Source organism: Camelus ferus, chromosome 2, assembly GCF_009834535.1.
Source record: "Camelus ferus isolate YT-003-E chromosome 2, BCGSAC_Cfer_1.0, whole genome shotgun sequence".
Classification (NCBI taxonomy): Eukaryota; Metazoa; Chordata; class Mammalia; order Artiodactyla; family Camelidae; genus Camelus; species Camelus ferus.
Window position 1 is genome coordinate 84,213,696 of NC_045697.1, and position 15,465 is coordinate 84,229,160.

A 15,465-nucleotide genomic window follows, 5' to 3' on the forward strand; every position below is an offset into this window, starting at 1 on the left:
GTGAATCTGCTTGTTTTGTGAAAAAGTTAATTTGTGTCTTTTTTTTAAGACTCCACATGTAAGTGATATTATATGCTTTTTTTCTTTCTCTGTCTGGCTTACTTCACTTAGGAAGACAATCTCCAGGTCCACTCATGTTGCTGAAAATGGCATTATTTTATTCTTTTTTTTGGCATAATTTTCTTCTGAAGATCATGTCTTAAAACGTAAGCCATAGCCTTTAATGTCATACTCTGTATTCTGGGTATACGTGTGCTCTTGTCTTTCTCTAGTCACCAGTGGAAACTAGTGATTAGTAAAATTCACAAGAAATGAAGCACAGTTTTTCATTGGACACAAAGAAATTGAGCAAAAAAGTACAAAATGCTGAAAACAACTTAGAATTTGCTGGGTTTGGTGGTGGTTTAGTTTGTCCTTGTTACTTTAATTTTATTTTCTGTGTTTGTTTTGTAAATTTTCTAATATAGTCTTCTCTAGTTCCTCCATTTGTAGAGTGACAGTGGTTTTCTATATCAAAGGACATCTCATTCTTCAATTATCTTTCTTAATATAATCCTTGAACTTTACAAAAATGAGAGCTGTATAATGGATGAATTTTTTTATTGCTTCAGCTTACTATGTACCTGTTAAGCTTGCTATCTAGTTGTCTAATATAAATGCTTAAATAATATTTACTAGTAAGATGAGCAGTTGTAATATATCATTGAACAATCTTCTGTGTGTCCTTGAGTAGCTATATTGTTTGTCAGTGAAAAGATGTTAAAGTGAAATTTCACTTTATAGTTTGATGGCTAGACAAAGATACTATTAAGAGTATATTTCATTAGCTTTATTAACAATGATTCTCTACTACTGTGGGATTTAGATATTTCTAATTTTCTTTATGTTATATTTATATGGTATCGTAGAAATTTATATAAAAAACAAATACTATTTTATGATCAAGAAAACCCAATAAACTTAAAAGAACAAATAAAGGAGTCTCCTGGCTTTGTCAGCTATTGTATTAGTTTCCTAGGGCTGCTGTCACAAAGTGACAAGCTGGGTGGCTTGAAGTAATAGAAATTTATTCTCTCACAGTTCTGGAGGTTAGAAGTCCAAAATCAGGGTGTTTGCAGGATTGGTTTCTTCTGAGGGCTCGGTGTATAATCCTTCCTTGCTACTTTCCAGCTTCTGGTGGTGGCTGTCAATTCTTAGTGTCCTTGACTTACAGCTTTATCATTCTAACCTCTGCCTGTCATCAGCACGTGGTGTTCTCTCTGTGTCTGTTTCTTACTCTGATGACTTCTGCTAGTCTTACTGGGTTAGGCCCCCATCCTGATGATCTCATCATAATCCAGTTACATCTGCAAAAACCCTATTTCCAAATGAAGTTATGTTCACAGGGATTAGAGGCTAGGACTTCAGAGTATCTTTTGAGAGGGGAACACAATTCCACCATAATAGCTTTAATGAGTCCAATTTAAGGTATCATTACCATTTACCTAGACTATTCTAGTAGCCTAATAAAATCATTGGTTGTTAGAACTTGAATAAATTCCATGTAGCCTAGTCCTCTCCATTTTAAAAATAGAAGAAAAAATTTACAGCAGCTGAAGACTTTAAATAGTGTGCTATAGATTTCCTAATTATTTAAGGTACTGGGCTTAAACTTTGGAGGAAGAAAATGGAGTTAGTATCTAGGGTAGTAAAGGAAAGAAGCCCTGGAATCTTGCCTTTTGAGTCAAGTTATTACTGGTAAAGCACTGATTCATAAGGAAACAGCAGTAATTTTCTATCTTTTTCCTCAAACTCTTGGCACATTTTCAAGTTAAAATAAAAAATTTTAAATCATAAGCTTGAAATAGTTGCATGAGATAAGATTGTCAATCCTTCTCAAACTCTTTCAATCAAATGAAGAGGAAACACTTTCAAACTCATTTTGCAAGTCCAGCTTTACAGTGATTCCAAAGGTAAATAAGATCATTGTAAGAAAAGAAAACAATAGGCCAATATTGCTGGTGAATATAGGTGCAAAAGTTCTTAGCAAATTCAATAGCACATTAAAAGGATCATACACTATGATCAAGTGGGATTTATCCCTGGGATGGAAAGATGATTCAACATTTGCAAATAAACACATGTGATATACCACATTAATAGAAGGAAAGTTAAAAGTCATAAGAGTATCTCAATAGATTCAGAACAGGCATTTAACAAAATTCAACTTTCAACATAAAAATTCTCAACAGAGTGGTTATAGAGGAAACATACCTCAACATAATAAAGGCCATATTTACAAACCCACAGCTAACATTATACTCAACTATAAAAGATCCAAAGCTTTTCCTCTAAGAACAGGATTAAGACATGGGTGACCACTCTCTCCACACCTATTCAGCATTTTACTGGAAGTCATAGACAGGGCGATTAGGCAAGAAAAAGAAAGAAAAGGCGCTACATTGGAAAGGAAGAGGTAAAGTTTCTCTGTTTGCAGATGACATAATCTTATATATAGAAAGTTCTAAAAACCACCAAAAAAAAAAAAAAACCTTTTAGATGAATAAATAAATTCAGTAAAGGATACTGATGCAGGATACAAAAATCAATATACAGAAATCAGTTGCATTTTTATACACTAACACTGAAATATCTGAAAAAGAACCACAGCAGTTTCATTTACACTAGCATCAAAAACAATAGAAGAAGAATAAATTTGAAAAGGAGGTGAAAGATCTGTCCACTGAAAACTATAAGATATTGAAAGATATTAAAGATACACAAATACATGAAAATATACCCGATGTTCATGGATTGGCAGAATTAATATAATTAAAGTGTTTATACTACCAAAAGCCAAATATAAATTCAATACAATTCCTATAAAAGTTCCCATGACATTTTTCACAGAAAGATAAAAAGCAATTCTAAAATTTGTATGGAGCCACAAAAGACCCAAAGCTATCCTAAGAAAGAACAAAGCTGGAGGCATCACACATCCTGATTTCAAACTACATTAAAAAGATGTAGTAATCACAACAGTATGGTACTGGGGCAGTGGCCAAATGGCAGAGTAGGAAGATAGTGAGCTCACCTCCCACAGGCACACCAAAATTACAACTAATTAGAGAAACTATTGGTGAGAAAAACCAGAATAGCAGCAGAAAAGACCTTCTACAACTGAAGATATGTACAATATAGGACATATAGGAGGACAGAGACATGGTATAGTACCTGCAGGTGGGACACCCACAGACAGGAGGATAGTTATAGTTGCAGAGGTTCTCCCCAAGGCATGAATGATTCAAGCCCCACATCCAGCTCCCCAGCCTGCGGGTCCAGCAATGGGATGATGAGCTCCCCAGAACATTTGACTTTGAAGGTCAATGGGGCTTACTTTCTGGATAGCCAGAGGGCTCTGGGAAATAGAGACTCCCTCCACTCCTTAAAGGCATAGACAAAATCTCACATGCTCTGGGACCCAGGGCAGAAGCAGTAATTTAAAAGGAGCCTGGGTCAGACTGACCTGCTGATCTTGGAGATCCTCCTGAAAAGGCAGAAAGCAGCTGGGGCTCGCCCTGGGTATATAGACACTGGTGCCACCCATATTTGGGAGCTCACTTTACGACATGGACACTGGTGCTGGCAAGCACCGTTTTGGACTCTTCTTTCTACCTTATTAGTGCCAGGACTCAGCCAGTCACACCAGTTTGTCAGCACAAGAACTGGGATGCCTCAGGCCAGGCAACTAGCTGAGCTGAGACTCAGCCCCACCCACCAGGAGGACTGCTGCCCCAAGAGCCCATGAACCCACAGCCACTGCAGGACCTGGCCCCATACACCAGTGCACTGGCATTAGCCCCAGGACCTTGCAGCCAGAGACTTTAGGACCTGGCTCCTCCCACCAGTGGGCCAGCACTAACCCTGGGACCCTCTGGGTCTCAGTCCCACCCACCAGCACCAATTCCAGGATCCTCAGGGCCCTGCAGCCAGAGACCTAGGAACTCAAATCTTTCCACTAGTGAGTTTGCACTAGTCTAGGATCTCCTGGGCCATGGCCCCACCTACCAGCAGGTCACCAGACTGGAGACACTTTGGACCCCTCAGCCAGCTGCCCCAGGATCTAGCAACACTAACAGCTTTGGGACACCATGGACCCTGCCATTTGCAGCAACATGGAGTGATCTGGAGATTGTCATACTAGGTAAAGTAAGCGAGAAAGAGAAATAAAAATACCATATGGTATCACTTATATGTGGAATCTAAAAAATGATACAAATGAACTTATTTACAAAATGGAAACAGACTTGCAGACATAGAAAACAATTTTATGGTTACCAAAGGGAAAAGAGGATTGGGAAGGCATAAATTAGGAGTTTGGGGATTAGCAGATACACAAACTACTATATATAAAATAGAAACAACAAGGTCCTACTGTTTAGCACAGGGAACTATATTCAGTATTTTATAATAACCTATAATAAAAAAGAATATGAAAAAGAATATATGTATGTATGTATAACTGAATCATTGTGCTGTACACCAGAAGCTGAGACAAAAATGTAAATCAACTAAACTTAAAAAAGGTTACGAACTTCTATTGTATGACAAATAAGAACTAGGAATGTATTGTACAACGTGATAAATACATTTAACACTACTGTATATTTATATATGAAAGTTATTAGAGTAAATCCTAAGAATTCTCACCACATGGAAATTTTTTTCCTTCTTTTATTTTGTATCTGTATGAGATGATGGATGTTCACTAAGCTTATTTTGGTGATCACTTCATAATGTATGTAAGTCAAATCGTTACGCTGTACACTTTAAACTCACACAGTGCTGTGTGTCAATTGTATCTCAGTAAAAGTGGGGGAAAAAAAGAATCTGAGTACCCTTCTGCTATCACTTTCTCCCTCCACCCCCACTCATTCTCTGTAGGCATCCCCTTCTCCAGTCCAAGCAACCACTGATCTGTTTGTCTCTGGAGTTGTCTGTTTTGGACATTTTGTATGAATGAAATCCTATGTGTGCTCTTTTGTAATGGACTTATTTCACTTATTAAAATGTTTTCAGTGTTCATGTTGTAGCATGTATAATTGTTCATTTCTTTTTATGGCTGAATAATATTCCATTGTGTATTTGTGTGTAAACAGACACATATATAGATACATACATGCTGTATCTTATCTATCCATTCTTTAGTTGAACACTTGGGTTGTTTTTCCATCTTTCAGCTTTTATGAATATGCTCCATCAGCTCTTTTTTGCACAGCTTCCTAAGTATTTATTGAAAGAATAAATGTAGAATCACATTTGCTTTCCTATAATAAAGCTTACTTGATTATTATTTTTTAATGGTAAATTATTTTTTGACACAGTGATGAATTATGTTTGTTCTGTTTACAAGTTTTGCGCCTTTAATCGCATGTCACATTGGTCTGAGGTTTATCATGTTTTGATATTAAGGTTTTGTTAGCTTTATAACATGATTTGGGGTACTTATTTTTCCTGTGGCCTGCAATATTTTAGCACTACAACTAACAGTTCTTTAAAGCTGAAATAAAATTAAACTTTGATTCCATCTGATCTATAGATGCCATTTTCAGTGGGAGAACTTTTGTTTCTTTTCTATTTTCTTCTAGTATTTTAAAAAAATGTTCTATTTCTCTTGGGTTAATTTTGGTAATTTGTATTTTTGGTGAATTGGTAATTTTGCTATGAAATTATCTGTTCCTTTAGATTTTCAAAATTATTATGAGATTTAAGTAGTATTCTTTTGGTTGTTTATATATATGTGGTCATTTCTTTGTTATCAATCCTATTGGTGTTTACCTTTCTTTTTATTTTTTCTTTAATCAGGCTTATGAAGATTTTGTTTTTTAGCTTTTACAAAAATTTAGTTTTGGATTTATTTTTTCTTTCTGTTGTTTGCCTATTAATGGGCTTGAAAAGTAGTCTCTCTCCCCGTGTCTCTTTTAAGGTTTTACAGTTTTCAGCCTACTTCCTTCCTTCCCCATGTCATCTTTGGATTTTTGAGTTTTCTATTCTCTTTGTCTCTGGGTTTTTCAGTCTTTAATTCTGGAAAACTCTTAATTTTTCTAAAAATATTTAATCAGTTTACTTTTTCCCTTTCTTTGTGGGAACCCTTGTAGATAGATATTGATGCTTTTAGATTTGATCCATGTGTCTTAGCTTTTTGAATATATTTATAATTTTCACTTCTTTTTTTTTTTCCACTATTTTTAGGAGAATTTCTTGACCTGAAATTATTTCTTATTAGTATAATATTCCCTTCTATTTATTTTGCTAGTTATTGCATCCTTTGAGTTTTTTATTTCAGTAGTTTCAAAAATAAACTCATATTCAATTGGAGTGTATTTATTAAGTTTATTTTAAATTGTGTTCCCTTTGATCTGATCATTCTGTTTCCTGTGGTGTAGATTGTTTGCTTTGCTGCCTTTCTCTCATAGTGTTCACTCTGCAAGCGTCTGGTTTTCTTTTTCCTGGGAGTAAAAAGTTATAAGCTAGTAATATTTACATGAAGAAAAGAATGAATGCAATTTGTTTCTTCAGGTGATTTCAGGGAGCAGAGGTGGGGATGTAAGGGCTTGATTTGGGGTAATGTGGCTTGAGAGTTGGTTCCAACAAGAACTACTTGTTGGCCCTGCCTAGAGGTGTGATCTTCTCCAGGTCCTTCTGTCCTCTGTTCTATTTGTGGAGGAGGGTGAGGATAGAACACGCAGGAGCCTTGCAGGCCATCTGTACTTTTTACCACTTTCCAAACTGGCTGTGCTCTGGTGCTTTCCTGATGTTATGATCTCCCTTACCCTCCAGATGGCACCGGGGTGGTAGCAGAGCTTTCCTGTTTCACTGCATTGTGTGGGATGGGAATTCTCTGCCCAGAGCAATGTGAGGAATGGAAAAGGTCATGACTAGAAAGATCTCTCCCAGTCTGTGACACTTGGCCCTCTCTCTCTTTTGGCTGCTGTTTCTCCCCCACTCTAGAAGCCAGTTACTTTTGGTATCCTTAATATTTCCCCTTTTGACTACCTGTTGCTTTTGTATAATCTCCAGAGTTGGCTTGAAGGAAGAGAATCAGAAACACATACTAGTTTGACATCTTGTGCAGGAACAGAAGCCACAATATTTTAAAATTATCTATTTGTGCCTGTGCCCTTCACAGAACTAAATTCATTAAGGTAGAGATTGTTTCATATATGTTGGCAGAATTCATGATACAGACCTGGTACTTAGTTAAATAATTGTTGAAAGAATATCATTTTAAAGGATTCTTCCACTAAAAACACAAATTTACTGCCAATACAGAGCTCCCTTAATGTTGTAAAATCTTACCTACATTTATTAAAAATTTGTGTGAAAGTTTTTAGGATCATGTAGAACATTTTAGAGGAAGTTACAATCCATAGAGTTAAAATAAAAAGAAGTGAACAACTAACATAATGCGGAGTTTTATAATTCTTGACACATTTAACCTCTGTTAAACAGGGCTGTTATTGTTGTCCCCATTTTATAGATGAAGCTGTGAATCAGAGGTGACAAGAATTTATATACCAAACAGCTTATTAGCGACAAGCTAATATGTATGGCTGGAAACAAAAGGCTTCTGACTTTAATTCTGTAGAGACTAATGCTTTTCTTCTTTATTCCTCATTGCTTTGCTGTCTTTGAACTGACTTGTGCCATTCTGTCTCTCTTTTTTTTTTTATGCTGTGAAAATTAAACTCAATGACTTTAAACCCAGAGTTTAAATTTAAAGCCAAACTCCTTATATAGGGCTTTTAAGATCCTGCATGATCTCTCTTGCTTTCCCATCCTCCCTTTTCATCTGTTACCCTCTTAGTTCACATTTCTCCTGCCACACTGAACTTCTTACTACCCTTCCAATTTGCTGTTTACTTCACTAGGTCGCATCTTCACTTCCCTTCAAATCTTTGTGCAAAGGTAACCTTCTCAATTAGACTTTCCGTGACCATCCTATTTAAAAGGGGAAACCGTCTCCCATTATATACACTTCTTATCCCCTTTCCTTGCATTGTTTTTCTGTTAGCACTCAGCGCATAACTCTTCTGGTATAGGATACAATATATTATTCATTTTATTATTGTCTGTCTTTCCTCATTAAAATGTCAGTTCTAGTGCCTGCACAGTACGTGGCTCAATAAATGTTGAATGAATGAATGCAGGAAGCAAATTCAATTGATTAAGCTAAACTTTGTTAGTAATACTTGATTATTTTTAGTTAAGAAGTTGGACATTTAGTCTTTTAGCCAGGAGCATGTATTCATGAATAATTTGGAAATTTACTTTAACTCACTAAGATACATTTATCAATGTAAGATTTCTTCTGAGTTTTAATGCATGTAAATTTATATAAAATGGGCTGACTTTCTTGGAGAAATGACATGATTCTGTGTAGGGTAACAATATAGTCTCTGTATATGCATTTGTTTTAATAAATAGAGTATTATACTATTGACAGCAAAGTTAGTATTATTCAAAATACTACCTGAGATCTAATTTATTTCTAGTTTTCTGTAGAATAATTCCCTTATGAAACCATCATATGACCACTGAAATCTTGAGGTAGGTAGTGATTGATGTTACATTGAGATATTTAAAAAATTTTAAGGATGAACTATGTTTTTGTTTTCATATTTTAGAACATTATTGGTTCTAATCCCTTTATGATTATATATACAATATTTTAATTATGTATTCAATATTTGTGTTCAGATAGTAAAGCAGGAATTTTCTTGATTAGCCATTACTTTTATTTAAACATTTCTTTTCTTTCTTGTAGATTTGCTTTGAGGTCACATTGATACGAAATATGGAGTCACCTTTAATAACTTCACCTGGGAAAGAGAGTCTTCTTATTAAAAAAAATAAGGAAAACAAATGACCAAAGGAATTATATACCAAATGCCAACTCTACATCTTTTTGTATCATCTGTTTTTTAAACTATCAAGACAAATGACTTGTGTTTTACAGAATATGATTTGTTCATCGACGTTATTTTTAGCAGTTTTTAAAAAATGTTTTTCGTCTTAAACTATACAACTCCTATCAAATTTAACACAAAGATTTTAAAATCTGTAAGGCCTTGTTTAATATAGCTTTTTTCTTTAGCTTTCAGAACGTCAAAGCTTATGTACCCTATTTTTACTTGACAAAATCCTCAAAACTTTACAGTATCGAGAAAGATATGGACTTGGGAACTTACATTATTGTAATAGACTGCAACGAATTTAAGTGGAATTCAAGACATCATCCATTTTATCATCAGAAGTATCACATAAAGTTATAATTCTTAGCTTTAATGAAAACAAAATTGCTTGAAAATGGCATGGGTAAAATTCTTACGGAAACCAGGTGGCAATCTTGGAAAAGCTTACCAACCCGGGAGTATGCTATCCCTAGCCCCTACCAAAGGCTTGTTAAATGAACCAGGACAAAACAGCTGCTTTCTTAATAGTGCTGTACAGGTGAGACTATAATTTATTGTTAAATTTTAAAAGTGCCTTTCAGGAAATTCTTTGCTTAATGCTGCTTTGACTTGTAAATTAAGAATAAAGTTATTATCATCTGGAATGACCTTTTAATATCACTTATAACAGCTGCAAAAATATTTTGACTGGACATTTTGGTTTTTATAGTAAATGGAAATGGTTTTTTCAACAGAATGATACATTGCTAGGATATAAAAATATTTTTTGGCTTAAAATGTTTTCTTAGTAAATTAAGAATGTTTCTAAAATGCACAGAATTATTTTTTTGAATTAGCTAATCTACCCCCTCCTCCCCAATTTTTGTTGTTGTTTTTTTGTTTAAGAGATTCGGTTGAATCCCTATAGACAGCATAAAAAGAAACAAGGTGCTTGGATCAAAATAAGAAAGCAGAGTTTTTAATCTCAGTACTCAAACTCCCCTCCCCGCTCCGTGGCCTGAAGTCACCTCTGTATAATCATAATTTGGACACCACTGTTTCAGTTAAATTAATGGTTAATTCATTTTGCTTCAGTCGTTGTTGAAATTCTTTCAATTAACAAATATGTATTAACCCATTTTTCTGCCTGAGGTAAATATTCTTTCTTATGTATGATAGTTTTTATTCCACAGTTCTAGATTTTGTAGGATCCTACATCCTTCTGACCATTGACTGTGCAGTGCTAAAGACAGGAAGATTTAGAACATTGGAATTTTATTCTATTGACCCTAGAATATACCTTAAATTTTTTAATTTAAAATAAATAACTTTTCACATATTTTCTTTCTATTTTTTCCTCCTGAAAACTGTGAGTAGAAAGAGAAATATTGCTTAACTAACTCATTTGATAAATGGACACATCTAGAATATGTCAGATGCTCAGACATCTGACTCAGACTTGTGTTCTTAACTGCCCACTGTCTGGGACATATGTCAAACTTGAAAGTTTTATAACTCACTCAGGGAAAGAGAAGCAATTGGTATTAGGAAAGCATTAATTCTAATTTATGTTGGGACCATTAAATGATAGTTACTGTTCTGCCCTGGCTGAGAGATCCCTCTGGCTTTAAGTGCTGTGAGAAAGGCAGGAAAATATTTATTGAATGACACCCGATACAGGGGAATTCTGTGCACCGAAAGACATGGAATTATATGCTTTTGTTTAAATCAGGCTGTGAGAAAGGGCTTCTATTATTTCAGATCTTTTCCTGTTACCCCTTTTCCAGTTCTTTTTTTACATTTATATATTTCCCTCTGCTTCTTTGACTCCAAAATACTGTGTGTAGTTTAGGGAGATGAAAAGATGACTATACCAAAAGAAAATTCTGAGTAAGGACACTGACATAGTAAAGAAAATGGAGAAGTATTCCCATGGTGATACATTTTTTTAAAAATGAACATTCCACTGACCTTTAGCTTGAAGATTATTTCTACTTAACCTACATAGCCGCCATTTCTGGTGCTCATCGCCCCCTTGTGTGGATCTGGCTTTCCACCTGGTATCATTTCTCCTGCTTGAAGAACGACCTCTTTTAACATTTCTTGTGATACAGGTCTATTGGTTGTGAATTCGTTTAGCTTTTAAAGGTCTGGAAAAAAATATCTCTGTTTTACTTTTGTTTTTTGAAAAGTATTTTTAGTCATTGAAGAAGTCTAAGTTGACAGTTTTTTTCTCAGTACTTTAAAGATTTTGCTCCTCTGTCTTCTAGCTTGCATTATTTCTAATGAAAACTACTGTTGTTCTTATCTTTGTTACTCTGTTTGTAATGTGTCTTTTTTCTTAAGCTGCTTTTAAGATTTTCTCTTTTTCACTGGTTTAAAGCAATTTGGTTATGATGTGCCTTGACATAGTTCTCTTCATATTTCTTGTATTTAGCTTTATTGAGCATTTTAGACCCATGACTTTATAATTTTAATCAAATATGGAAACTCTTTTACCATTACTTCTTTAATTTTTTCTCTCCCCCTGCTCCTTCGGAGGATTCAAATTACATATGTAGTTAGTTGCTTTAAGTCCCACAGCTCATTCTCTTTATTTTCTTTCGCATTCTTTTTTCTTCTGTCTCTCTTTCATTTTGCATGGTTTCTGTTGTGTCTTTAAGTTCATTAATTTTTCTCTTTTGCAATGTTTACTTAATCTATTAATCCCATCCAGTATATTTTTTATCTCAGACATTGTAGTTTTTACCTCCAGAAGTTTGATCTGGGTCTTTTAAAAATCCCTTTTATGTCTGTAGTTAACATGTTTGATCTTTTCTTTAGACTCTTCAACATTTGAATACAGTTATAATAATTGTTTTAATATACTTGTCTACTAATTCTGTGCAAAATCTGGATTTTTTTTTTCTTCTTCCTAGTTTTGGAATATATTTTCTTGTATCTTTTAGCACCTGGTAATTTTTGATTGGCTGTCAGATGACATTTTGAGTTTTACCTTGTTGGGTGATTGGTATTTTTATATTCCTAAAAATATTCTTGAACATTACTGTAGGGTAGGATTACTTTATTTGGAAACAATTTGATCATTTTACTTTTAAGCTTTGATAGGCAGTACCAGAACTGTGTTTATTCTAGGGTTAATTTCTCCACCCCTGGGGCAGGACTCTTCTTTCTTTAACCAATGCTCTATGAATTATGACGTTTTCCACTTTGGCTGTTGGGAACATGTACTACCTTGGGATGGTATGTGCTCTGGCACTGTTCCTCTAATTTTGGGGAGTATTTCTTTCCTGGCCTGAGGTAGTTTCCTCAGGCTACCCACCGGAATACTTGAATGCTCCCCTGCATGTTAATCCTGTGGCTCTCTCCGCAGCACTCTGCCCTGCCCACTCTAGCTGCTTTGGCTTCTCTGAGCTCTCAATTTCATCTCTTCAACTCAGGGGGTTCTGCTGGCCTCTGATGTTAAAATATCTACCATATACACTATATACCATATGTCTATCATATAAAAATTTACCAAACCAGTCCTCACTGACAAAACAGATATTCAAATAGACTTTCTGTCAGAAAAAGCCTGACTTCATTTTTAAAAACTCAAGAGTACAGGTGCTAATATGCAGTTTGGTGAATATTTATGAAACTACTGAGAAATAAATTGTGGAATATATTTTGTAAGAAATTACTAAAAGCGAACAGTATTAAAATGTTATGGATATAATATAAGTCAGAAAAATGAATTTATATGCAATTTCTCCTTAATTTTGTTTTTTAAATATTATTTTGAAGTGAGGAATATGATGAAAGGTTTGTATCACTTTATTAAATGCATATGCATATATGTATTAATCTTGGGAATAAGTAAATGAGAAATATAAACATTCAAAATAACTATATTAATTTTGTTAGCTACCATGTTAAAATGCAATGTGCAAGTGATGCAAAATAAAAATGTGTATATTGCTAAAAACTAATTAGCCCAACAACCAGTTTAGACTAACTTTTTAAAACATGTGGTAGAATATAATCAATATTTTGAATGAGACAGGTTAAAGATTAACTGTAGTTAGAATAACTTTTGATATGGATTTGTGAACATCATTTTTAAACTTTTATATTGAGTAATGTACACGGAAGTCACATAAAATATTTTCTCTGTAGTTTGGATCCAGTGTAACTTAAACTTTTTGCTAATTGCAGAAAACATTCCAGTTACATTTGAAAGACCCACTTCATTAGCCTTATAAGTAAATTATAGAGGTATTCTTTTGGTTGAATATTTTAAACTTTTATTTGATAAGAAAGTAGTACAGTTAACTAGGTATGACATATTGGTGTGGTTTTAAGTTTTCTAAGTTAAAAGCAAAGTTGTTATATTTAATAATTAACATTTATTGTGTTCTTATAATGTGCTAGACACTTACTGGTACACTACGTGTTTAATATAATTATTGTAACAATCCTAAGAAGTAGGTACTAATTTTATGCCCCTTTACTGATGAGAAAACTAAGTTTCAGAAAACATTTTGTTCAAATCAGTCCAAGAGCTGGTAGACAGTAAAGCTAGAATTAGAACCCAGGCAGCCTGCCTTCGGAGGTTGTATCATTAACCACACAGTGCTGTGTACTTCCCATGGCTGTGCTCTCATGATCTTCATCTTGACGAATGAGTTTTAAAGTAGTGTATTTTATGGTATGATAGAATATGATCTGCAAGAAAGTTATTAACATTTTCAAATGCTTTGTAAAACACTGAATTATTTGTGATAAGTGAATCCTATTAGTTATGCTTTAAGAAAAATTTTAAAATGGCTTTTAGATATTCAGTAATTAAAAATACAGGAAACCTTAAAAGTTATTTGTTTTTATTAACCTTTATTTTCAGTTGGGAGAAATGTGAGATGGTGAATAGATTTTCTTAGTTTTATTATTTGAGGAAATGACTGAAAGATACAGGGAAACTTGAAGATCTTAATTGTTTGTTGTACTAGTATTTACAGCTACAAATAGCAGCTTGCATTCAGTGCATACCATTGTGTACTGGGTACTGCTCTAAACACTTTACATATTATTACACATATATATTTAGTCCTTATAAGAACTCTGTGAAGCAGACACGTTTACCCTGTTGTATAGATTTCAGATTTTTCTAGAATGATTTTAAGTTCTGGACTGATTTAAACAGTTACTTGTTTATTTTGTTTTTGTATTTTAGTAGAAAATGATGAATGGATAATTGCAGCAAATATATTTAGGTTATTTTATAACTGCTGTTTCATACCATGCTGTACCCCCATTACCACACAGATGCCCCCTTTTTCATTCAGTACACAGTGACCACACAGATCTCTACACTTTTTTCTTGTCAACTGCAGTTATATTTCCTTCCTAAATTTAGGTTCATTCCAAGTGTTACAGTCACTTCCCCTTTTAAATTTTTGCCAAGTCGTCCATTCAGTATCCCACGTTTTCTACTCATATCGAATCCTTAACTGAGCAGTTACTTTTTTCTTGTTCTATGCCTGTCATGGTTTTTAAATGTGAATCAACAGGAATGTTTTCTAAATCCATCTTGTATAGATGAACTACATGTATTTAGCAGTTCTGTAGTTTTACAGAACTTTAAGTAGTTGTGTATATCTGATTATTAACAGGAGATTAAAAGCAGTTATTTGTCTCCTGCAATTTAGAAATATTTAAATCTATTTATTATAGAGAAATAGAGAAACGTATTACTATGTTTCTTTCTTCATCTCACTGTTTTTTAGGTTTTATGGCAATTAGATATATTTCGAAGAAGCTTGCGGGTTCTGACTGGACATGTTTGTCAGGGAGATGCCTGTATATTCTGTGCATTGAAGGTAACCTTTTAATAGATCTGAAAAATGACTATTAATTGTTTCTCAAAAAATTTGATTTGATTATTTTATTTGATGTATTTAGTTACTTTACTTGTAATGGAAGTTCATTGTCAAGTGACTTACAGTTTTGAAAGTGAATTCTTAAAGTATGACTTATTCAGGCTTATGTTTCAATTTTCCACTTTTATATAAAGACAGTTTAAGTGAATCTAAATAGTGTAACATTGTTAGGAACATTACATTTTTCATTATTTTGAAATAATGCTTTATCCATTTTAACAAATATTTTTTGAGTTACTACTGAATTCTGGGCACTGCTGTAGTTACTCTGGATACAGCAGTGAATAGAACTGATAAAAACCCCTTTTCTCATGGAATTTATATTCTTGTAGGGGAGGAGAAAATAAGCAAGCAAAATAGAAAATGTATTAGGTAATGATAATTGCAATGGAGGGAAAATAAATCCGGGGAAGGAATAGAGAGTGTTGAATAGCCATGAAAGCTTCACTGAGAAAGTAGCATTTCAGTTATGACCTAGAAGAGGTGATGGAGTGGATGAGAGCATTCCAGGCAAGCAGGGACACAGCAACTTGCAAAGGCCCTGAGGTGGGAGTGTGTGTGACATGTTCAAGGAAACCTGAGTGGTGGTAGAAGCTCTGTGAGCAAGGGGGACA

The 15,465-nt window shown here is 34.1% G+C and overlaps 1 protein-coding gene across 2 annotated transcripts in view; it reads left to right on the top strand.

The window, feature by feature from the left end:
- USP53 (ubiquitin specific peptidase 53) overlaps positions 1-15,465 on the top strand; it is a 49,500-nt gene that overhangs the window by 6,935 nt on the left and 27,100 nt on the right. For both annotated transcript variants that reach the window (XM_032462540.1, XM_032462533.1), the window contains exons 2-3: positions 8,807-9,492; positions 14,699-14,791. In XM_032462540.1, coding sequence (XP_032318431.1) covers positions 9,349-9,492; positions 14,699-14,791 — 237 coding nt within the window. In that variant the 5' untranslated portion in view covers positions 8,807-9,348. The remainder of the gene's footprint in view (positions 1-8,806; positions 9,493-14,698; positions 14,792-15,465) is intronic.